This window comes from Heliangelus exortis, chromosome 7 (genome assembly GCF_036169615.1).
Source record: "Heliangelus exortis chromosome 7, bHelExo1.hap1, whole genome shotgun sequence".
NCBI classification, from domain to species: domain Eukaryota; kingdom Metazoa; phylum Chordata; class Aves; order Apodiformes; family Trochilidae; genus Heliangelus; species Heliangelus exortis.
The window spans coordinates 33092307-33115753 of record NC_092428.1 but is presented as its reverse complement, the minus strand read 5'-3'; the positions used below and the strand labels follow the sequence as shown (position 1 = coordinate 33115753).

Below are 23447 nucleotides of genomic sequence, written 5' to 3'. Positions count from 1 at the left end.
GATGAACTAATAACTGATTAATACTTGAGATGCTTCTTGCCTGAAACTGCACAAAAGCTTCTGTCTGTCCTCACACAAATTTAATTTGCAGTGGGCTCACAAGCTGTGCTTCTGTAGAGCTGCTAAAATACATTATTCTACCACACAAAATAGTGCATCAGCTTATTTGGAATTATTAAAAAAAATAGAGTAACTTCTTTACGGAATGAAAAAAAAAATTCACTCTTAGTTTCTCAGTAAGAAATCAGCTTATTTGGAATTATTAAAAAAATAGAGTAACTTCTTTATGGAATGAAAGAAAAATTCACTCTTAGTTTCTCAGTAAGAAATCAGCTTATTTGGAATTATTAAAAAAATAGAGTAACTTCTTTACGGAATGAAAAAAAAATTCACTCTTAGTTTCTCAGTAAGAAACAGCAATACTTTCCTGAATGCTCATTTCCTAAAGGTTCTTTTAGTATTTCAGTGAAGTTGTATCATGGCATTTAAAGCCCTGCAGCCTAATTCCTGAGCAGTAAATCTTTTTTCTCTGAAGCCAACACATCTCCACAGGACCCAGGTGCCTGCTGCCTCCAGAAACCAACACTTCAGGAAAGTTACCCCTCGCAAACACGTTGCTACAGCTACTCCTTGGTGTTCCATTTGTGTGGAAAGCAGCAAGTGCAAATACTTAAAACACCAGAGCAAGGCATTTGACAGACATCAGGAAAGAGCAGAGTTGTGTAGCAGGTTAACCCACTGCACACGAAGGACACACGAACTCAAAATTTCTTCCAAACGTGTGGAAAACCCAACCAGAAAATCATCTCCACCCACATGTCAGGTGTCCCAGAGGAAACGGGGCTACGGAGCTGAAGCACCTAAATATTGCTGAATTCAGTCACACTTGGCAAAGAATCATAGAATCCTAGAATCCTAGGGGTTGGAAGGGACCTGGAAAGATCATCTAGTCCAACCCCCCCTGCCAGAGCAGGGCCCCCTAGAGTACATCCCCTAGGAACGTGTCCAGGTGGGTTTTGAATGTCTCCAGTGAAGGAGACTCCACAACCCCCTGGGCAGCCTGTTCCAGGGCTCCGTCACCCTTACAGTAAAAAAATTTTTTCTGATATTCAACTTGAACCTCCTATGCTCCAATTTACACCCATTACCCCTTGTCCTATCACTGGTCACCACTGAGAAAAGCCTAACTCCATCTCCCTGACACTCACCCCTTACATATTTGAAAACATTGATGAGGTCACCCCTCAGTCTCCTTTTCTCCAAACTAAAGAGACCCAGCTCCCTCAGCCTTTCAAAGCAAAGAACATTCAGTCTTTCCAAGGCTCAGGGATAGCAGCTTGACACCAGGACTAGAATCTTCCACCAGAGTGACCCCAGGTTTCCATCAGTCTCCCCTGACACTCGTCACCCCACAGGACACCTCAGGGATTTTTTAGCAACACAAAACCTGCTGAACTCCATGAAGGAATTGCTGTTCATCCCAGTGGGTTTTCAGTGAAGGGGGGGTGAGAGGTAAAATTCAAGCTACCATTTTTACTTTGGTCCCAAACCTTGGGATGATGAACACTGAGATAAAAAAGAGCAGCAAGGTTTGGTTTGGTTTGGTGTGCAGTGAGCTCACCTCCCAACACCAACCCGACTGCCACTTCCACAGAGCTGCACGGAACTACTGAGAAATTCCTTATCTAGATAATGGATTTCCACTCCTTTAGAATACTTAAAATTTAAATGAACACACAGGATGGGAATGAAATTAAAAGATTTAAAGGGAGTAATGCTGTTTGAGAATAAAAAGGCAGCTTTGTTCTCGCATCAGAATGTATTAGATCTTGAAATTTGCATATACAAATAATTCAGCAACATTCACCAGCATTAAAAACACAGCAAGATCAAATTATAAATGTAATAAAAGAAAATAGTAATAGCTGAAACTGTATAATACACACATATATTATAAAGATTTGACAAATTAAATACAATTTTGTTATACAGAAAAGTTTCAACAACTTTACATTAAAAAAAAAAAAATGGTCCTGGGGAAATGAAAACATTTCAAAACACTGAACGCAGGTGGTCGGGCTCATTTTAAAAGTAGTTTAAAAAACTGATACGTAAAAAGACCCTAAAAACCACTTGGAACTACAGCCTGCATTCTTCATAAAGGCCCAATTCAGCAAAGCACTTAAGGGGTTGCTTCAGGAACACAGAACTTAGGGTGCTTCAAAGTTTGGTGGCACAGAGAGGCCCAAAAGCCAATGCTTAAATGCTGAGGTGAACTGGAACTTCACCCAACACATGAACACAGACAAAGTCGAGTCACACAGTGACCAAAACCCCTCACAGATCAGAATGTACACCTTCTAATCAGCTATTTGGCATTTAAAAGTAACCCCATGCAACCTAGGAAAACCTAAAAGAAAACTCATAGATACCCATCCCAAGCTCCCCAGTTACCAGGCTGCACCCAGCAGACCGAACACAAAACCTGGAAAGCAGGCTTGTCAAATTGTGTCTATATTTTTTCTTAAAAAAGTCATTATGTAGCTATATCTGTGAGTTCTGAAATACACTGTAGGTATTTCTGCTTCCTCCTAGGCATCTCAAGGTCATTAGCAACAAAAATCTGAGTACCCACTTAGCATCCAGCTGAACTTCCCCTTGCTGTGAGCAGCAGTCAGTCACTCAGTCAGCCCCAGGGGCAGGTGGAGCTCAGCCACAGCTCCCCAAACACCTCACATCCCATTGCCATTTGCTTCACGGGGCAGCTCCAAACCCAACCTTTTATTTAAGGGACCCAAAAGGCTGTCCAACAGGCAACCTGTTTCCCAAGTGCAGGCTCATTGCTGGAACAGCTACCAACAGGCCCTTGGGGGAAGGGTGGGAATGTCATTGCTTGGTTTTCTGTCATCACTGCACCTGAGTCTCCCCGTGCTCCAGAGGAGCAAACTGAAAACCCCACTCCAAAGGGTTCCACACCCAATTTATATTTGCTGGCTTTTTAAAAAAATCTGAAAAAGCCTCAGCATGCAGCAGCAATGTAAACTTACTCAGCCTTCATTTTATTACTCAGCACCTTCTGCAGCTCGAGTGCACCTCCCCACAGCAACTCACAACACAGGTTTTTAGTCTTTAAACAACCTTTTTTTTTTTTTTTTTTAAGTGCATAATTTACTGTACAAATAAATACAGCAGTGCATTGGTGGGAAGACAAGAAGCAGCCAACAGCAGCGTTCAGAGCAGTGTGCTTGGAAATGTCTCCATGTGACACGGAGAGGGATGGGCACCTTCCCCTCTCCTTGCATTGTCACAAAGTGTCACCAGAAATAAAAAGTGGCCACGGGATAAAACAGTGCAACAACAAGGGTGAAATGATAAGTGGAAGTTGCTCCTTTTAAATAAGGCTTCTATGTTTGGCACTGAAAAAAAAAAAAACCAAAACCAAAAACCAAAGAAGACAGAACTCTTGCATATTAGTTATGGAATTAGAGTACGTGTTTGCAGACTTTTTGCTCATTAATTCATAAATGCTTTTTACCGGAGTGGAAGACAGACTTTTTAATTATTCAACATTCTAATGCCCTGTGATTTTTGGATTTTCTAATCCCCCAAGCACATCCTGTTCAGGGCCATGATAAAGACTTTAAAACTTCATTTCACCAATTATATTTTCAGTAGTACTTTCATTAAAAATATATCTATATACACAGACATATATCCCTTTCAGATAAAGGAATCATTCCCTTTTAATAATATATATATATATGGGAGGGTAAAAACATAGAGGAGCTTTTTGCTACAATGCTAGTATTACACTCTTAATAAAAAGTCTGGGTTTGGGTTTTTTTTCAAAATTTTAGCAAATACTGTTGATTATTCTGTAGGGTGGAACCAAAGAATAAGACTCCACCTCTTTTGCCTTTTCTCAAAGAAGTGGGAAACTATGCACACATATATAGAGAAGCTTTAAATCCTTTTCTGCCCGTGGCTATAAAGCCTCTTCAAGTAGACAAGTTCAGGTGCTGAAAAATATACTCTTCTGATATGCAAAATATCCTCAAAATAGTGGTAAACTTACATTATTGTCTTTTTCTAAACTGATTTAAGCTGTTGTAATATTAGGGAAAAAACCCAAAGCACTGGCCTTTGATAGCTCTATCAAATCAAACATTCACATCTGTATTTATAGTGATTATATCTTATTGACAGAAAGACTCAAACTGGAACTGCCATCAACCTGGAGGTCCTCAAAAAGAGACTTTTAAAGCAGTTCTGTTGCTGAGCTGGACTGTACACTATTACACAGGAGGGCCACATTCTGACACCATTCTCACTAACAGCACTTGAACAGCCTCTTTGCTTTCAGTGAGACTATCTATGAAATAATCACAGGTAAGCATGAGCAGGTTATCAGAATGTGTCCCCAAATAAACCTCTGTTTTCAGAGGAAAGCAAGGTTTATGGCCAAAACACGTTTAGCTTAAAAATATGTACCACAACTCACCTTTTCTTTTTATTTTGTAGGAAATATTGATCACCTGTGTAAAGTTCCAAGGATTGGGAGATAACATTATTGATAAATATTTCTAAGTGAAAAAATTCAACGAATTAGACCCTAAATAATTAATTTACTGCTTATTATAATAAAGATTTCTATACCATCTCATAGTGATATACTGTATCGAAACATTATACTTTGCTTTAGAAGGTATTTATATTTAAGAAATAACTTTATACAGCTAATGCAACTTTTTAGAGCAAACACAAGGTCATATTTACAAGTAAAGTCAACCATCAAAATGACATGGAATAAATTAACAGAATATACAACTATTTATACAGACAAATTAAAAAATAAGGCAGGAATTTTCACTTGAAGTTAGCATAATCCGAAAAGATGTCGATGAAATCTTGTACCACTCTGTAGCAGAATTCATACTGTTCCTAAAAAAAAAACAAAAAAAAAAAAACAGAACAAAAACTCAACAAAAAGGCATCAAAATAAAAAAATCACATTTATGGAAATCTGAGTGGCAAATGCTACACATTCTAACTTGGAACAGTACTTGGAGCAGTAGCTGAGGGCTGCTCTGTTCTGACTTTTATTGAAGTGTTGATTTTTTAACAACAGAAGCCACCTCTTCTCAAACACAGGGGCACTGTTGCCTGTTAGTTAAAGAGATTTTTTTTTTAAAGCTTTCTAGGGAACTGAATTTAAATGCAATATTTCTGCTATGTCAGCCTGCTGGTGAGTCCTCTGCATCCTGGAGCTGAGGGGTCCCATCCTGCAGACACACACCTTGCTGCATGGCAAGCTCTTTAACAACACTGATAACAACCAGATTTGGCACCTGAATCCACCCCTGCTGGAAGGAGGAGCCCAGCAGAAGCCTCTCCATAGGCTCAGCTGGGAATATCCCTGGCAATCTCACCCTTAACTAACAGGAAACACAGAGCCAGAGACCTAACAGAAATATTTCATCCTTGTCTCAGCGTGGCTGTGGATAATCCAACTCTGGTTCTTCAACCCCTGTAGTATGGGAGAAAAAATCTACCTGAAAAAAATAACTTTCTAGAGAAGTTCCAAGTGGCTGAATGGAAACTGCTACCAAAATACAGGATAGCAGCATTTTAACAGATTTTCCAAAAACAGAAGTCTCAAAACAATCTTTAAATATTTATTCAATAAGGGAGAAGTGTCTGGACCAAGCTTCAGAAATTAGGTGTAGATTACTTTAAACAAGTCTAAGCCATTTCTGCCTTTCAGGGACTGACCCACAAGCCTATTTAAGCCCAGAACTTCAGAGTTAAGAAACAACAACTGATACATGACTTAAAAGGTATTTACTTCCTATGTTTTGTCACTGCCACACTCAAAAGACTTGGGTTTCAGTGTTGCCAGTTCCTAACAGACACAGAATGTTTAAGCTAAATTGTATTTTTAGAAACAGCACAAAAAACCAAAAAAAAAACCAAAACCCCACAGATTTCTGATAATCCCTTGTACACACACTACCTGCATACATAATTCATTTCAACCTGCAATGAAAAAAAAAAAAAGCTCCTTTGTTCTCCTCCCACAAGGATATTTACAAACATCCACCCTTTGACAAAGAGCTGGCTTGTTAAATATCATACCAGTGTTTGCACCATATGTGGCCTTTGCAGTCTTAAGCTCTTCACAGCTTGAAAGACATCTAAGAGCCCTTCAGCCTTCACTCTCTCCAGAATGTTGCTGAGTGCGATGAAGGTCCCTGTTCTGCCAGCCCCAGCACTGCAACACAAACACATTTGCTTGACAGGCAGAGAGAAATGTTAAAAAGAGAAATAACAGGGATAGGGAATAGCCAAATATTGCCACCAGCACGTTTCTGCTCAGGTTTTTTGGTTTTTTTTGTTTTTTTTTTTGGTGTTTATTTTGCCACTGGCTGTGCCAGAAGGGAGACAGAATTAATGGAAATGAACTGGGAGCTGGGCTGGGACCCAGAAAGGTTCTTGACTTCAAAGAGAGGACTCTTCACTAAGACTAAAGACTCACAATTTAAGGCATCTCTTAAACAGGTTAACAAAAAGTCAGGCTACAGCACATGCAAGAAACCAAAATCACCTGTTCTGCAACCCTCAATTTTCATGTGTTCTAACCCCAAGTAGGTGAATCATGCATCACTGCTTCTACTTCACTTCTGTCAAATACAAAAAAAACCCAAAACCCAACCTGATAAGCAGAAGCCTTATGAAAACTGCAAGTGTGTGTATCCTCAGATGGATACATTAAAAGGCTCAGAGGAGGAATGAGCAGGTACACTGTATTTGGCATGTTATTCCCTTTAGACTACAACTTTCATCAGATTAAAGACAAACACCAAATCTAAGAGGGTGCAGATTTATTTGGAATTAGCTCATCTCGAGTAGCTGTCTGCAGTTCCTAGAGTAACCCATGAGTGATGCATAACCAAACAGAGCTACAACTATCAAAAGAGGGGGACACAAAGTAAACCAATGCACACACACATCATTTATTCATTTATTCCTACAAGATGTAAGCACACAGTGCTTTGCAGTCCTTTTTTTTTATTGCTCCTTGTCCCAGGCTCACAGATCCTTAAAGCTCATACAAGTTGAATTTTTTAAAATTCATTTAAGAACTTTTAGTATGACTGCACAGAAAACTAAACTGAGGAAAAAAAAAAAAACCCAGCATCTCATCTTATGGGAACACAGTGCCACTCTTTGCACACTGGAGTCTCTTTCTCCAACTCCCTATAAAAAAAGATAACTCTCAAATTTGACTCAAACTTCATTTGGCTAAGGTTGGGAAGCAGTGGTGAGCCTTACCTGCAGTGCACTGTGATGGGGTGATTGCCTGTTTGCTGCTGCTGCTTTTGGACAGCTGCAATCAGGTCAATCATCCCTTTTCCTTCAGCAGGAATCCCAATCTCTGGCCACCCATGGAAATGGAACTGCCGAACGAGCCTGCTCTGCTTCTCCTGGTTACCCTGCAGGCAGGAGGACACCAGAGTTAGCCAGCCCAGAAACACATTTCTCACCTGGAACACCTGGAGCAGAACTTGGGCACCAGAAGAACAGAAGGGGCTGTTTGTTGGAGTTGTCTTGCTGAATTCTCCACCCACTTCGCTAACAATTTACCCCTAGAATTTTCCTTTGGATTTGCCCAACTGCTTCATCAAGGACACACTCCAAAGGTTTTCATTAAGCTTTCATCAGGTCCAACCCAAAGTGCCCTTAGAACAACCCAGATCCATGAAATGGACTCATTTATCTTTAGAAAGGAATTCCAGCATTACAACAAAACGTCATCATACTCTTAAATACCTTCAAATGCAAACAAAACCCTCCTGTAAATGAAAACCCTTACCTGGTTGTATGTAACCAGAAAGTCCCTCACACTTATGGCATCTAACAGGCTGTCGCTCTTTATTTCTACAGTGATCTCTCCGTGAGTTACAGAGCCCTCTGATGGCCAGTACTGGCAGCATTTTTCCTGCAAAAATCGAAGAGAGAATTGTCAGTGTTCCTTGAATTATTTTCCCAGTTATCTATGTTGTCAAGAATCTGACAGGACGTGACCTGCAGCATAATCTGTCCTCAAAATTTGGAAATGCAAAGGCTAAGGACCAACAATACAGTAATAAAATAAAGTATTTCTGTATTAGTCATAGATGGCAAATGCTGCTTTAAAACTGATTAGAATAAAGTAATTCTCTTCATTATTTAACCATGGACCAGGTGAGGTCCAGCATAAGCTACAGGAGGTTACACTGGCAGGACAGGGAGGGAAGTTTTCCCAAAAGTTTCATCCATTTGCTCCCAGATCCTGAACTGCTGTTCCAACTTGGGCATCCCTGTGAATTCTGTGTTTTTCATGGGAACTGAGTTCTTTCACAGACCAAAACTTTCAGTAGTTTTGGTGGGGTTTCTGACAACTCAGTCAAAAGCAGCAATGCCAGCCCACACCAACTGGTAAGGCAAGAGGTCATTTTAAGGGAAGGCAAATAAAAATAAATAAATCTTGTATTGCTAGAATTTATATGCAACAAACAGCTTACAGAATCACAGAACTGTTTTAGTTGGGAAAAAATATTAAGGGCATCAAGCCCAACCATTACCCCAGCAGTGCCAAGGCCACCACTGCCCCCATGTCCCTCAGCATCTCCACAGCTCTGAGATCCCTCCAGGGATGGGGACTCCACCACTGCCCTGAGCAGCCTGGGCGAGGGCCTGAAAACCCTTTTGGTGAGGAAATTGTTCCTAATATCCAAAATAAAGCTCCCCTGGCACAATTTGAGGCAGTTTCCTTTTATTCTGCCACTTGTTCCTTGAGAGACCCAACCTCCCCTGGCTCCAGCCTCCTTGCAGGGTGCGGTAGAGAGCAAGAAGGTCTCTCCTCACCTTTTTTCTCCAGGCTGAACACCCTGGGGTCCCTTTACCTGATACTGATGCTGATTCTGGGTGTCCCCACCACCATTAGAAGTGTTACAGGCAGCAGCTTTGTCCTGGGGCTGGGGACACGGACACACACACACACACACACACACGTACCTGCTCCCTCTCCTGCACTTCTGTCAGCATGACGATGGTGTGGCACTTCCACTCCCACACCATCCGCCAGAAATCCTCCACCGTGTGGGGAAGGGGGCCCTGGGTGGCGATGAAATAATCCTTCTGGCGGTAGCCCTGCCGAGGAAGGACAGGGAGGGGTTTATGTAGTGTTACAGGAGACGAGACGGCGAGGCAGAGGGGACGAGGCGGAGGGGACATGGCGGCCCAGCCCTGCGTGATGGCGCCTGCGGCCTGGCGACAGCCGGCGCGCCCGCCTCCTGCTCACTGACAGAAACCAGAGGAAAAATGTCCCCAAAAGTCCCCAACCCTGCTCAGTATGATTGTGTGGCTCCTCACAGAGCTGGCTGGAGGGACGGGACTCCGCAGGAAGGGTTTCACACCCAGGTTTAAGCAGGGTTTTGGGATGCAGCTCAGCCACCGCATCGCCCTGAGGAGGATCCTCCCAGTTAAAGGGTTTCACTGCTTCAGCAGAGAATTGCAATTAAAAAAACATTGCAATTGAAGGTTGCAATAAAAGATTGCAATTAAAAAAACAATAAGCCAGGGTGGGAGGGGTTGCCCAGGTTCCAACAGGGAGCTAGGAACAAAGTCAGGAATGAAGGCATGAACCCTAACCCTAATGCAAACATGATGACAGCCTTTCCTCATGCTTAAAAGGAATTTTTTCCCCCTTTTTAGGGCAGAAGAGCACATACTCCTACCCATTAACCTGAACACAGATAATGGAGCTGTCAGATACGAGATCTAGGGCTAACTTGTTTCACTGCCTCTTTGTCAGAATTCAGTAAAAGCCTCACTTCAGAAATCTAACGAGAAGAATGTTTTAATTACACAACCATTCAAAAGAAAATTAAGAACACAAAATAAGAAGGAATACGTAAACCAAACCCAAAAACCCCACCCAGTGTTCTTCATGAGCCAAGTGCATTGTCTCTCTCTAAAAAGGCTTATGGGCAACAGCAAAATATTGGACTTGCAATTTAAATAGATGAAAATGTGTTATACGTACATCGATGAAGGAAGCATTGATGTAGTCTGTGTACTCCTGTCCCCTTTTCATGGACAGAATCACTCTGTTGAAATCATCTGGGGAAAAAAAAAATAGTCTAGTTTTACTTTTGCTAGCTGTACACAGATCTAGATAAATAACAACAAAATCTTTTATCTGTAAGCCAAAATGCCTCTAAGATCTTATTGGGGACTTAGTAAGTGTGTGAAAGAGGGCTCCAGTTTTATTGCTGTTATTCCATTCCCCCAGGATATGGCCAGCAAGGTCTGAAACTCTCATTTCCAGGGGCAGACTTCACAGTGCTGCTCCAAAAGGGATGGCACAGCAAGTGTGGTGGGTTTAAAAGGGGAAACTGATGAAATAGTTAATTCAGTGCCCAAAAATATCCGGTCATAATACATTTTGCAATGATAAAATAAAAAAGCAAATCATCAAGTTGTCTGAAGACCCCTAATAAGGGTTTTACACTTCCTAAGGAGAGGATGCTGCTGTTTGTAGATTAGGTTCCAGCAACTTGAGAGCAGAGATGCCTGCAAAAAGGATGAGAGAACCCAAGGGAAACCCAAAAGAACGTGTCCCAGCTAAAAGCAAAGCAAACCCCAAAACTTTGGGCAGTCCAACAGCTTTTGGAAGCATTTGAATTTGACAGGCAGTGAAGTTAAAGCTTTCTTCCCTTTAAGGCAGGTGCAGGAACTAATTGGAGAGTTCCAGTAACCCTTGGCTGTGTCTTTAGAGCACTTGTTTCTGTAAATAAAAAGTTGTTCTCTTACAGGGGATAATCTGGATGACTCTGGCTTTCTTCATGTTTGCTGGCAGATTGCCTGTTCTCATGTTTTCTTTCATTATTCGAACATTTGTTAACTTCTGTAAGAAAACACACACATGAGCACTGCAACTATTTCCTGTCCATTCCATCCACATCAACATTAACCTCATTTTCAAACTACAAGCAGACTGTCAGGCACTGTGCTGCTTCTGCCAGGTGCTGAGTTTCAGAACGGTGTCTCAGTTCCAATGAAATCTCTAATATTGGCCAAAAAATGTTAAAAAGAAACATCCTCCTCTGAGAAATCACTTTTCAGCTCCTCTGTGACCTCAGAGCCCCTCACACCTACAGCACAGCTCCACCTTTTCCTTGGGGTAGTGGGCTCAGTGCTCCTGAGCCACCCAAATGCTATTTTTTTTTTTCCTGGCACAGTGTGCAGAAAAATAAAAAAAGACACCTTTAGGATTTCTGTAAAAAGTAGAATACTTGGTCTTTTAATTTGCTTCCTTCCATCAGACAGGCAATACTTTTGATTTTTTTTTAATTGTTGTATCAAACATTTTAATGTCACTTTCTTTTCCCAGCTCTCAATTTGATGAAACGAAAAGAATTCCAGTTAACACCCATCTGTCATTTAACCCTTCAGACCCTTTTGTATTTCTTTTAAGCTTCTACTCTTCCTGCTTTCCAAGTGTCCTTTTTGGCTTAAATGTTTCCACCCTCAGCAGTCCTTTGACACTTACTTTAAATTCTTCTTCTAGCCCTATTTTGACGAGGTTTGGTGCTGCAGTCTGGGATGTCTGTAGGTGTTTTTCTAAGGATGACACATCCAGCTCTGTGTCACCATAGAGGTAGTATTCGAGTAAGGCTTGGTAAATGAAGGAGTACTGCATCTGGGAACAAACAAACAAACAAAAAACCCAAACAAATCCAAAACCAGCCACATAAACCACGCTGCAAAACAAGAAGTGAAACTATCAGATCGGGCACTGCCCTTTGGTCTGCCCAATAATCCACCAATTCTCAAAATGAATGCTAATGATCAGAATTAATACTACTAATTATCAAAATATACCTTAAGCTTTATCCTGTTCAAGTGCTGCACCACCTACATTCTCTAAAATCCACCCTCTTGTGCATGGGGAAACCTAAAGCTGCCTTCAGGTGGTCTTCACAGCCCCAACCTGCCTCTAACTCCATCCCCAACCCTTAAACTCCTTCTCTTGGGCTTTTTCCATTTCCCAACCCCCCAGGAGTGCAACAGAATGGGGACACGTGGTGGGGATGCACATCAAAGAGTGGAAACCCAGAAGAATGTTCTTCTTTGGGCCCCCAAAGTTGTCCTTTCAACAGATTCCCCCCCACTTACATCAGTCTGAACCATCTGGGGACGCTGGTTACGGATCCTGGACACAAACTCAAAGACATCAACCTTCTGCTCCTCGTGCATCATGTCTATGATGGCATCTATCACAATAAAGGTGCCCGTGCGACCCACACCAGCACTGTGACAGGAAAAAACAACAAAACAAAAAGCTCAATTAAATGCTAGGAATTGCTACAGCAGCGACAGAAGCAGAGCTGGTGCTGTTTACACCCAACCGAGATACTGGGAGAGATGGAGGTGCAGTTTTCACCTTTAGAGTGACAGCAGCAAAAAAGGGGTTGAATTTTTTGAAGGTAAAAAGTCACCTCTTAACAGCTCAGAGATGATGAAATCAATGCTACACTAGAAAAAACCCTTGGAAAAAAAAACAACCTGCTGGATGCCCTCTAATAATTCAGGCTGAGATGGTATTTTAAATATTTTAAAATAATTTTTAGCTTACTTGAAACTTGCTGTCACGAGCCAGAGTTACCTGTTATAAGTTCTACACCTCCTCACACTGCCCAAACCAGATGAGTTTTTAAATCACCTCCACCAGCCAGGAGAGGGAGCACGATCATTAGAAATGCCACCACTCCAGCGACTTTCAGCTCTTCCTTTCAGAGGAAAAGGGCATGGCATCCTGTGCTGGGCACTCACAGCTCTCCTTTAACCTTCTCTTAGCTTAACTTTCTCCAGCAACTGCTGAAGTGTCCACAAGCACCTCCTGAAACACCACAAAAACCTCTCCCCCCATCCCAGAATGCCCAAAGGTTCAGGTCAACTGTTGGCCAGGAAACACGAGGCTTTAAATAACCCCAGGAAAAAAAAACAATAAATGAGTGCATGCATAATAGAGTTTAGTTCATGTGTACACACACACTTCTGACTGCAAATGTCACAGGAAACCAAAGCCTCTGAGCCCTCCTGCTCCAGAGGGATGATGATGATGAGCAGACCCAGGCAGCACCATGGCCTTCCACCAAAAAAAAACTCCAGGCAACTTTTCCACTGTGAACAAGCCCCCTGTGACCTTCTGCCTCCACATTCCCATTTAATCACCACCTCCTCTCCCTCCTCACCCAGCCCAGTGCTCCCAGCCCACTGGTTCCCTTGGCCCCTCTGTGGCTGTTGCCCAAGGGCCACCACAGCTCCCAGCCCACCATGGCCAACACTCCCTGTCCTCTTGCTTCCTTTCACTCATATTTGACCCCTGCCACCTGGATGAGTCCATCCCAAGTCCCTGACTCTCAGTTTACAGCTATTTTCCTCTCCTTGATACATCCTGGAACCATCCTGGCTCCCATTCCCACTTGTCCTTCAAGGCTCAGTCCCCTGAGCTGTCACCCACCCAGCCCCATGCTCAGCTTGTCCCTCTCTTTCTCACTTCTCTCCCTCTGGAAGTACAATTCCCTTTTTTACCCATCTTGTTCTTTCCCAGTGTTCCAAGGTCAGCCACCTCCCAGCAGAACTTAACTCAATCCTTGCATCTTCTTGACACATGCTGGAAACGTCCCTAACCTGGGCATTTCCTTTGGAAGTTCCCTGATTTCACCCATCCTTCACCTCCTGGGGTGTAGCCCTCACTCAGCTACTCCTCAATTTTTCTTTCTGCTCACCAAAAAAACCCACACTTCTGAAAACTTCTGGACAAACAAACAAATTCACAGAAATTTCCCCCCCTTGCCTCCCAGCTGCAGTTCTTCCAAACACTCAATCAGCATTTTCTGAACTTCCAGCAGATGCCAACTTGAGCAGCTTTTGCTCAGAAGAACCAAGTGACAATTTGGCAAGAGCTCACTAAAAATGGATGGTTACTCACTATCCATGAGTTTCCCTTTCCTCCTTTTTTCAACAATTCAATAGTGTCACATCCTGAACGGGAAATTCAGTGTCACCCCTCGGGGTCTTTACTCCCAGCACTCACACACAAGGGGTGTGCATCCCACTGGATCACCATGTTGAAATCTCTGCTGCTTTTTTGGGGAGGATAATGTGTGTTTTCCTTTCTTTTCCCTCTACTTTTTGCTGTTTAAACGAGCTGCACAAATTCCTCTTGGTGCAAAACAAAGCTCAAGCCCAGGACGAGTCCCCACAGAACAGATCGTGGCAAAAGGCTGTAAAAACATTGGGGGGTTCTCAAAGGAAAGACTATGTGAGACTAAAATCTTCTTTTTCTTCTGTTTCTTGCATTTCTTTAAGCCTCCTACGTGTGACACCTGGGAGAGAAGATGAATCCTAGCCAGGTCTGGATGGAAATGAAGAAAGGAAAAAGCTGGCTTGGTCAGGACAAACATGCTCCTTTGCACTACCACCCTTCAAGGATTCTTGGGGAGTATTTTTAGGTGTCTGACATGAGCAAGAGAAAGAGAAGCAAAACATTTGAATCCACAACCCCTTCCTTAAAACCAATCCCCAGAAGGACAAAGCTGCCATCCTTCTCCTTTCCTTTCCTCCCTCTGACAATTGCTCCTGCAAAGATACTTCTTGCTCATCTGGGAGGTTACAGTTGCTGGGGAGGTTGCAATTATTCTTTTAGAAAGCAATGATAGTTTGTTTGTGCTGCCATTAATGACAGATTTCAAAGAGTTTAGCAGAAGCTTTTAATAGCAGGGACTTTGTGTGGCTGAAGGAGGGGACTGAGCTCTGCACTGGCACACAGCACATTTTTCAAATTGCAGCACTTGTGTCTCTTCAATGCAAGGCTTTCTTCAAAACTTTTTCAGCATTTAAAGGCCAATTTACATGGCAAAGTGCAACTGTACTGTGGGAGAAGTGGGGGATGAATTCTCAGAGGGCCATTTAGTGGCAAAGGCCAGAGATTTGCATTAAAAAGCCTTTTTTTCTGACAAAGAACACACTTATACCAAACACTGGGTATCGCTCATGGTTAAAAAAAACCCCAGCAAAACAAACCAACAACTTCTGTTTGAGCATTAAAGTGACAGCAATGACAGACCTTTCAAAGCTGTTTACCCTGGCATGTCAAAAAACCTAACACATTATTGCCCTTTATATATATAAATACATATTTATGTACATAAATACACAAACACACAAACTCTGGTGTCTCTGAACAGCAAACCAGCAAGGCTGAATGTTATCACACCTCCAGGTCAAGCTAGGAGAAAGACTTGAAGAGCACACACATACCTACAGTGAACCACAATTGGTCCAGCGTGGGCAGGATTCAGTGTTTTGACTTTTTTCAGGAATTTCAGCATCCCAATAGGTGTGAAAGGCACCCCAAAGTCAGGCCAGCTGGTGAAGTGGAGCTGCGTGACGAGCCTTGGAGCTTTACAGCCATCCTGAAGCTGTGGGGGAACACAGAGACTCAGAGGCTGAGGCTTCATTTTCCCTGCATTTTCATTTTCCAAACAAACTGCTCTGGTTCTTTACAGCTTTAATTCCTGCAGCACTCAGAGCCCCATTCAAGGATTAGGAGTTTACAGAGCAGGTAAAATACAAACGCAGAGGAGAATATATTATTCAGGTGCAGCTTTGCAGTGAAAACTGGAATAATCCCAAAATGGGATTACAAAGAGTAAGACTCACAATTTGTGTTAATAGCAGATCAAATCAAACCCTCTGCATCTTACAAAATCCTCATGACACTTCCTTTAGCAGCCTCAGATGAAACTCACAAAATGCACCCCAAACATTCAGGATCCACATCCCTGTGAGATGCCACGTGCCAGCTTTTGCCATATCATGCATGAAAAATAAAAGAAGGGCTGCACCACTGCTGGCCAACCACTGGTGGGTTCCTAACCTGACCTACTCTTCAGGAACCAAAGAGAAGATACTACAGAAGCAACTAGAGCAAAGCTCAGCATCATTCCACCTGCACTCACTAACCACAACCTGTCCTCAAGGTGAGGCAGGAGCTCTGTCTCACCAGCTTGGAGGCTGCTTGCCAGGGTGAAGGCCATTTCCTTACAAACTGGAGAAAGCCAAGTGGTTTTGTGAGGCTCCCTGGTCTCCACCAGTGGAGAACCAACCCCATCTCAACACACACTCAGCAGGGATCACCACAGCATCCCAGCCTGGCTTGGGTTGGAAGGACCTTAAAGCCCATCCAGTCCCAACCCCTTCCATGGTCAGGGACACCTCCCACAGCCCAGGGTGCTCCAAGCTCCATCCAACCTGGGCTGAGACACTGCCAGGGATGGGTTTCTCTGGGAAAGCTGGGCCAGGGGCTCAGCACCCTCCCAAGGGGTGGGAGGAAGGACTCTTGTTACTCACAGACTGCACACAGAACTTGCGGATGGTGTAGTCCACCAGCACGATGCAATCCTCCACTGACACCCGGATATTTCCATAGGTCCAGCACCCTTGGTCAGGCCAATACTGGTGACATTTTTCCTGTGCAAACACACAGTGAATTTTATAGCACTGAGTCTGCTGTCGTTCAGATGTGGTCACACATAACACGGTGAGGTTACCACAAAGCAGCGGACAGAAGCACGACACCACTTCAACACTTTGCTAGAGCTTTCAGCCCTTAAATTTAAGCAGAAAAGGTGAGAACAGCTCTGAAGCTGTTTTGTAACCCAGCCAGACCTCACCAGCTCTTGTTTGGTTTGTTAGGGGGTGACTAACAGTAGGGACTGTGATGTCTTGACTCTTAAATTTAAAACTTTAGGTGTTGTCAGGAAGAAATGCAAGGCAGTCCTCATTTGGAGACATCAGGAACACCCAGATTTAACAGGAAAAGAAAAGCCAGGCTCTCAGGGCAGAGGGTGGCTTCTACCTCCTCCCTCTCCTCACTCCCACAGCCACCCGGGCAACCAGTTTTGTTTCTCAGCTATAAATTCTCAAGGAATTTATGTGTATTTCAAATAAGGATGCAGAACGTTCAGTGTGGCCAACTGTCCCCAAGGGGGAAAAAGAAAAGAAACAAAAATTTCTGATAGCACATTTCTTCACTGCTTTAACTCAGCTTCTCAAGCCTCTGAAGCAGGTGTGAAGTTCCATGTTCCATGCCTCTTGTCTGACACCCCGGGAGGAGTGAGACACGCAGGAGGAGCAAGGGGGTAGCAGGAGGGAACAGCCTCACTCTGCTGAGAAAGAGGTGCTGGGTTCTGAGCTGTTATGTGCATATGCCAGAAGGAATTTTGAAAGCTCACTCTCAGAAAAATGAATCAAGTTTTTAACCTGATTTTTAACTCAACTCACCCAGCAAACACAGCCTTATGCAGAGATCAAACCACAGGCACAAGAATTGGTTTGGGCTGGGGACAGGACTAAATTAGCTGCCAGAATTTTTTTTTCCCCTGGGGATTTACACGTTTGAATTGGCATTCTGGGAATGCAAACTCCATTTATGAACAGAGATGTAGCTGTGCTAACAAGGACTGGATAAGAAAGTGGTGACTGGCCAGACACAGAGCAGCCACGGGTGCTTTTGGAGAACACCCTCACAGAGACATCCCAGAGCAAACCTAAAGCTCTTCACCTCTTTCCTTTCTTTCAGATTGGTTAACATGACAATAACAGCTGACTTCTGCTCCCAGATCATCCTCCAGAAATCATTGACTGTTTCTTGCTTTGGTCCTGCAGACAGAGCACAGTGTCACTCAGGAGGGGTGATGGGGACCAGCACCAACAACCCCACCCCCCCACACTGGGTGCCCACACAGAGCTGTGCTTACTACAGACCCCTCAGGCTTGGGATACAACACTTAATTCTCTCAAAAAATAATTAATAAGTCATACTTTCTTTCACAAAGTCATAGAATACTTTGGGTTGGAAGGGATCATCATGAAGTCCCAACCCCCTGCCATGGCAGGGACACCTCCCACCAGCCCAGGTTGCTCCAAGCCCCATCCAGCCTGGCCTTGGACCTGCCCCATGCTGAGCTCCAAGGACCACACTGAACAACCCTCCAAGAGCTGCTGATCAGAGGGTGCAGGGCAGGAGGATTTTCTGAAGGGCTGGGGAAGCACCATGGCCTCAGACACAAAGCAAAGTTAACACAACTTAAGTCTAAGTACAGCACAAGAATCCCTGTGAAAATGCCAATTACTCTACCAAGAGACTGCATTATCAGGAGACAATTTTTAAACCCTCAGTAGGCAGATTGAAACAAACAAGCAAAAAAAAAAAAACCCAAAACCAAACCAAGAAGCAAAGTGGGGGTGGAGGGGAAGGATGATTCTCTTTGCTCAAAGCAGCATCTGTGGGTCTAAAGGCAGCAGGTTACCTCACACTCACTTTCATTTCTCTTTAACTGTAACCTCTAAATCCCACCTCATATTTGGCCACCATCTGCAGCTGAATAACCTTTAAAGCACTTCTAAAATTAAATATGTTCAGCAATGAGAGGCAGAGAGCAGAGAAACGAGAACAAATTACCTTGTGCAGCTATAAATTTATTCTTTTCTCGGTAACCCTGTGGAAATAAATATCAGAGCAGGTAAGGGATGTAAGGCCAACAAATGCTAGCAGAAAAATTCTTATTTAATTCACAGTCCAAGTTAGCAGATTGGCCAACAGTGGCAAACTGTCAACTTACATCTATATAGGAGGCATTAATGTAGTCTGAGGGTGGGACTCCATCGATTTGGGTCAGAATGACTCTGGAATGATCATCTGGAAGAAAACACATCACAAGCACATTTGCACATTAATCAGACTGAAACTTGTGACTCCCTTGCAAGCAGGAGGCCAGGAGAAGCACACACTTCCCCAACCATTCACCTCCCACATTGCTTGAGTTGCCATCAAGAACCTTTCTCCACCAAGTTCTTGCTCTGCTCCCACACCTGGAGGTCAGCAGGACTACAGCTCCCTGATACTGGAAGCCCAAACTTCATTTTTGGTTGCCCAAACTCAATCTGAGGCACTAAAATACCCACATGACATGCTGTAATTTGACAGAACCCCCTCACCCCCCAGATAAAGCTACAGAAAAACCTACCAGAAGATGCTCAACGCTTAGAGACATGCAAGAACAAACCCAGTTTTACACAAAGAATGGGAAAAGACCATTTTGTGACAAGTGAAATTACATTATGTTCCTATTTTCAGCAAGTCAACACTACTACCAGCACATTCAGTGCCACAGTTAATTATCCAGTTGAAAAGAAAAGGTAACATCTTACATGGCAGGATGTTGGGGTATCTGTTTTTCTCCCTGTTTTCTTCCTTATTTGCCATTTCAAAAGTTCCCTGCACATATCCAGATGTCAGTGACTGAAAAAGAATAAAATAAAATTCAATGTGTTAGGAAACAGATAACTGTTGACTGCACACAGTTCAGGGAATATCTGCATTTATACATCTTGCCACGCAGCCAACAAATTAAACATCTTTTTATTTTTCTTTTTTTCTCTGGCAATAAATTTCACTCCTCTAAAACGGGAAACCACATCCTGGCAGGTTTCACTACAGAAAACAGTTCAGCAGTTTTATGGGGGGAAAACAAAAAAGAAAAAGAAAAAAAAAAACAACCCCAAACAGTCCTTTTTCCAGCAGAGATGGCAGTTACTTAGGAAGTTGTGAAACTGGGAGGCACTGGGTGAAGTTGCCATCTGCTGTGGTGATTCAGGGCACCCCGACCCAACCACACTGCTCCCAGAGCTACTTTGAGCAGCACCAGTTGGTTCAATAATAGAAACAGAGCTTGATTGTCAAGAGCTCACTGCTAAAACCATGAAATGTCCCACACCTCACTGAGACCTGCAGGACCCAGCTCTGGCAGAAAGGAAGGAAACACAAATCCCAGTTCTTTGATGCTGAAATTTGCTGCACGAGCACAAGGCAAATTCTGCTGCTCTTCAGCAGGGTCTGAGGCTGCAGCTAAAATCAGTCAAGTTTAAAAAAAAAAAAAAAAAGCAGAAGACAACAAAAACCCAAGCAACCAGTCTGGCAGAGCAATTAAAAGGTAAAAATGGAGAGGAAGAGGGTGAGGATGCAAACAAGGAGGTGTGTAGGAAGAAAATCCGCGGAGGCTTAAAGGACGACACGCAGTCACCAATATGGTTAAAGTGAAGTCGTTTATTAACAGTGGACACTCGCTTTATATAGAGCCTTTGTTTATATAATGATATCTTGCAGGTGGCTGTATCTTGGACACAAATTCTGTTCTCACAGAACTTCTGCTGGCTACCTCATTATCCTGTTATTCTTCTTTTCTACTGCCAGCTCCCTTATCTTTTTCCCATAGCTCATCTTTCAGTAACCTTGCAACTGGGTCTTAAGGCCTAAAGCTAAAGAGTCAGGATTGCTCACATGTCTGTTTTCTTCCAGACAGTTTCCCAACAGAGGTGCACAAGGAGAAGCTCCAGCCCCGTGCAGAAGCTGCTGAGATGGCACCACTGAGGCCAAGGGGCTGAGCCCAGGGCAGGGGGTGAGCAGAAGGCACCATCCCATCAAGAGAGAGGCCATGAGGCTCCTGCCTTGCTCTTTGAGCTGCCCTTTCTCTGCTAGTGGCAGAAAAGCAAACCCAGGTTCATCAAGCTTTTTGTAACGAGCTCCTAAACCCCAGGGTTGGGGTGTCAGATCCCACCCAAGTAAATAAAAGCTCTGTGGTTTGGGAACACACAACCACCTCCCACCCATCCTCTGCCTCCCACTGCCCTCTCTGAATCACACTGGGGAAGGGAAAAAGCTGGTGAGTGAGTGTACAGCTCAAAGCTGTGATCCTCAGTGCCCAGCAGGGCTGGAAGTCCCCCTGTCCCAGCACCCTGACCTGTCAGGGTGACATCAGACAAAAGGAGGGGGTGAAGGGGAGGACTTCACCACCACCACCACCACCACCACAGAGGAAACAGCACCATGTATTTGTGGGTTGGGCTGTTTTTAATTTATTTTACTTAGTTTAGAACATTAAAGTTGTGAATGCAAGTAAAAGAAAGGAGAGAGAAGGTGAAAGAGTTGAAAAATAAAGCAGCTTTTAGCTGCTCAGTTCCTTATTTGAGTGAAGCCCATGGTTTTGCTTATTAAAATACATTAGAAAAGCCAGAAACTTAGTTCCTGTTTTGCATCAGAGGACATAATTAGCCCTTCAAACAGGCTTTCTTCAAAATGCAAAAGAACAGGCAACAAATCCCCAGTAAACAGTCACACAAGTTCTGCATCTCCATGTGAAAAAAGCCTGAAAAGTTTTTATCCCTGCAAAATCTCTCTCCCTACCCTGCACCTGACACCTCCCCAAAAAACCCCTAATGTCAGGCTGCCCTGTTTGGGGTGGGTGTTGTCCCCCGGGACAGGACAGGGCTCGTGTCACTGCTGTCACCCATCTCCAGAGGGGAGGATGTGATTCACCACGGATGCTTCATCACATCCCCTCCCTCACCCCACGGGTCACGAGGGGCTGATGAGTCCTGGTGCCACTGGGTCATCTGCTGCCACCACAGCTTTGTCACCACTGGAGTCCTAAAATCTCACTGAAGCCCCCAAAGGGCCCAACCTACCCCAGCATCAGCTCAGTTTCTCCTGGGTTTTTTTTGGTTTTTTTTTTTTCCTTCCTGAAGGAACCTCAGGGGCATCTTAATCAAGTCAAAATAAAAATTTCAAAGGCAAATTGTTACAGGAAGGCTTCCAGACATTAACCTGAAAATGAAGGCAATAAACTACCCATCAAAAACTTCAAACAACCACCATGAACTTCAAACACCCAAACTCATCCAGCTCATCTTGCATGGTAGATGGTAAGCAGAGGTCAGACTTATTTGAAGGAACCATACAGAAATGAATGGGTTTTTTAAAAATATTTTTCTCTTTTTTTTCCTGTGAGGAAAGCAAACATTCTTCTTCCTACTGCTCTTTGCTCACAAAGAAATGAAATAAAAACCAAAGCAACTGAGGGTAGAATGGGCCTTGGCTCCTTCAGCTGGTGTACAAGTGCAAGGCACCTTTTAAGGGGGATTTAGGCTTTCAGGACAAAACCAAAATACTGAAGTACAGCATTAGGCATGTAAATAAAATATCCTTTCTTTCCATTGTCTGTCTCTGTCTGAGAACATTTATTTTGGTTTTCTTCTCACCACACAAATCACTTGGGATCTAACCTGGTTGGCTGGGGCACGTGCCTGGCCAGCACTGGCTCCAGGGACTCCCCTTTTTTGGTTTAAATCTCTTTCAAATTCACAATAAGCCCCTGATCTGTGTTCCCCACGATGCCTCAGCCCTGACAGCTTAGATCAGGCTGTGAGAAGCAAACCCCACCATGGGCAGAGATCCCCCAGCCCATCCCCATCTTTTACAAGCCCAGGGCTCCCCAGGGCACAGCAGCTCCCAGCCAGTCCCTTGTGCTAAGGGCACAGCTCTGGAAACAGCCAAAAAACCTCTGGATTTGGCAGCTCCAGCTTTGAGAGGCAGGGAGAGGTGGGAGGATGGAGCTGAGGTCAGGGCTTCCAGGTGCTGGGGGATGCTCTGAAGCAGAGGCCATCACAAGGATGTTCAAGTTGAAGGGTTGGGATTTCTCAGCCCATTTCCTCCCAGTTCTGCACCAGCAGAGTTCTCTGCTTCCAGCTCCATCATCAATCACTCTGATTTTCCCTTCTTCCCAGGCTTGAGCAAACAGCTCGTATATCCACACAAGCAGCCATGGGAGATACAGCAGGGGAAATAAAAAAACCAAAACCAAACAACCCATAAAGCATCAAACAGACTTCATCATCCCCATCAGTCAGAGCCCCTCACAGCTCTGAATGCTCAGTTCTGGGGACTGGACCCCAGTTTTCCAACTCAGAATTTGTGTGCAGACAAACTCCCATGCTCACAGCACGGGGCAGAAAATGATCCAAGCAAAACAGGTTTTCAAAGTAAAAATAGACAGTTTGTTCTGCTCCTAACCACAGAAGGAATGAGCTGGGAGGGAGTTTAGGGGGAGGGGGGACACAAAATTCAGCAGCACACATCTTGTTTCCAAATTCACTTTGTCGACTTGGATAAATATCACCACAGTGCTCCCCTCTCTGATGAGGCAAAGAAATTATGTGGTTTAAATATATCATCAAACAAATTGCAGTTTTCCCACAGGCTACCAATTAAGCAGGGAACTCAGCAGACTGTCTAATCAAGGCATGCAGCACCTCTGACAATTCCAGATTTGACATTTAAGCTCCTGCTCTGTGCAACTTGCTCCTGCCGGGGAGGGAAGTGAAGAGAAATAATAAAAAGTCTGGAAAATGCTCCCCAGATGCAGCCTCACCATGCTGGGTTTCTCCCCCAAAAAACCAAGCTCTGCTGCAGCTCAGCAGAGCCTCTGGGTAAGATT

The 23447-nt window shown here is 43.8% G+C and overlaps 1 protein-coding gene across 2 annotated transcripts in view; it reads right to left on the bottom strand.

Annotated features, from left to right (window-relative positions):
• Positions 1–1800: 1800 nt before the first annotated feature.
• PTPRE (protein tyrosine phosphatase receptor type E) overlaps positions 1801–23447 on the bottom strand; it is a 74673-nt gene continuing 53026 nt past the window's right edge. For both annotated transcript variants that reach the window (XM_071749679.1, XM_071749680.1), the window contains 15 exons: positions 19327–19417; positions 18738–18814; positions 18578–18614; positions 17678–17775; positions 16465–16584; positions 15373–15533; positions 12223–12358; positions 11597–11746; positions 10858–10951; positions 10088–10164; positions 9058–9192; positions 7874–7999; positions 7333–7493; positions 6136–6271; positions 1801–4941 (listed from right to left, as the gene is read on the bottom strand). In XM_071749679.1, coding sequence (XP_071605780.1) covers positions 4867–4941; positions 6136–6271; positions 7333–7493; positions 7874–7999; positions 9058–9192; positions 10088–10164; positions 10858–10951; positions 11597–11746; positions 12223–12358; positions 15373–15533; positions 16465–16584; positions 17678–17775; positions 18578–18614; positions 18738–18814; positions 19327–19417 — 1674 coding nt within the window. In that variant the 3' untranslated portion in view covers positions 1801–4866. The remainder of the gene's footprint in view (positions 4942–6135; positions 6272–7332; positions 7494–7873; positions 8000–9057; positions 9193–10087; positions 10165–10857; positions 10952–11596; positions 11747–12222; positions 12359–15372; positions 15534–16464; positions 16585–17677; positions 17776–18577; positions 18615–18737; positions 18815–19326; positions 19418–23447) is intronic.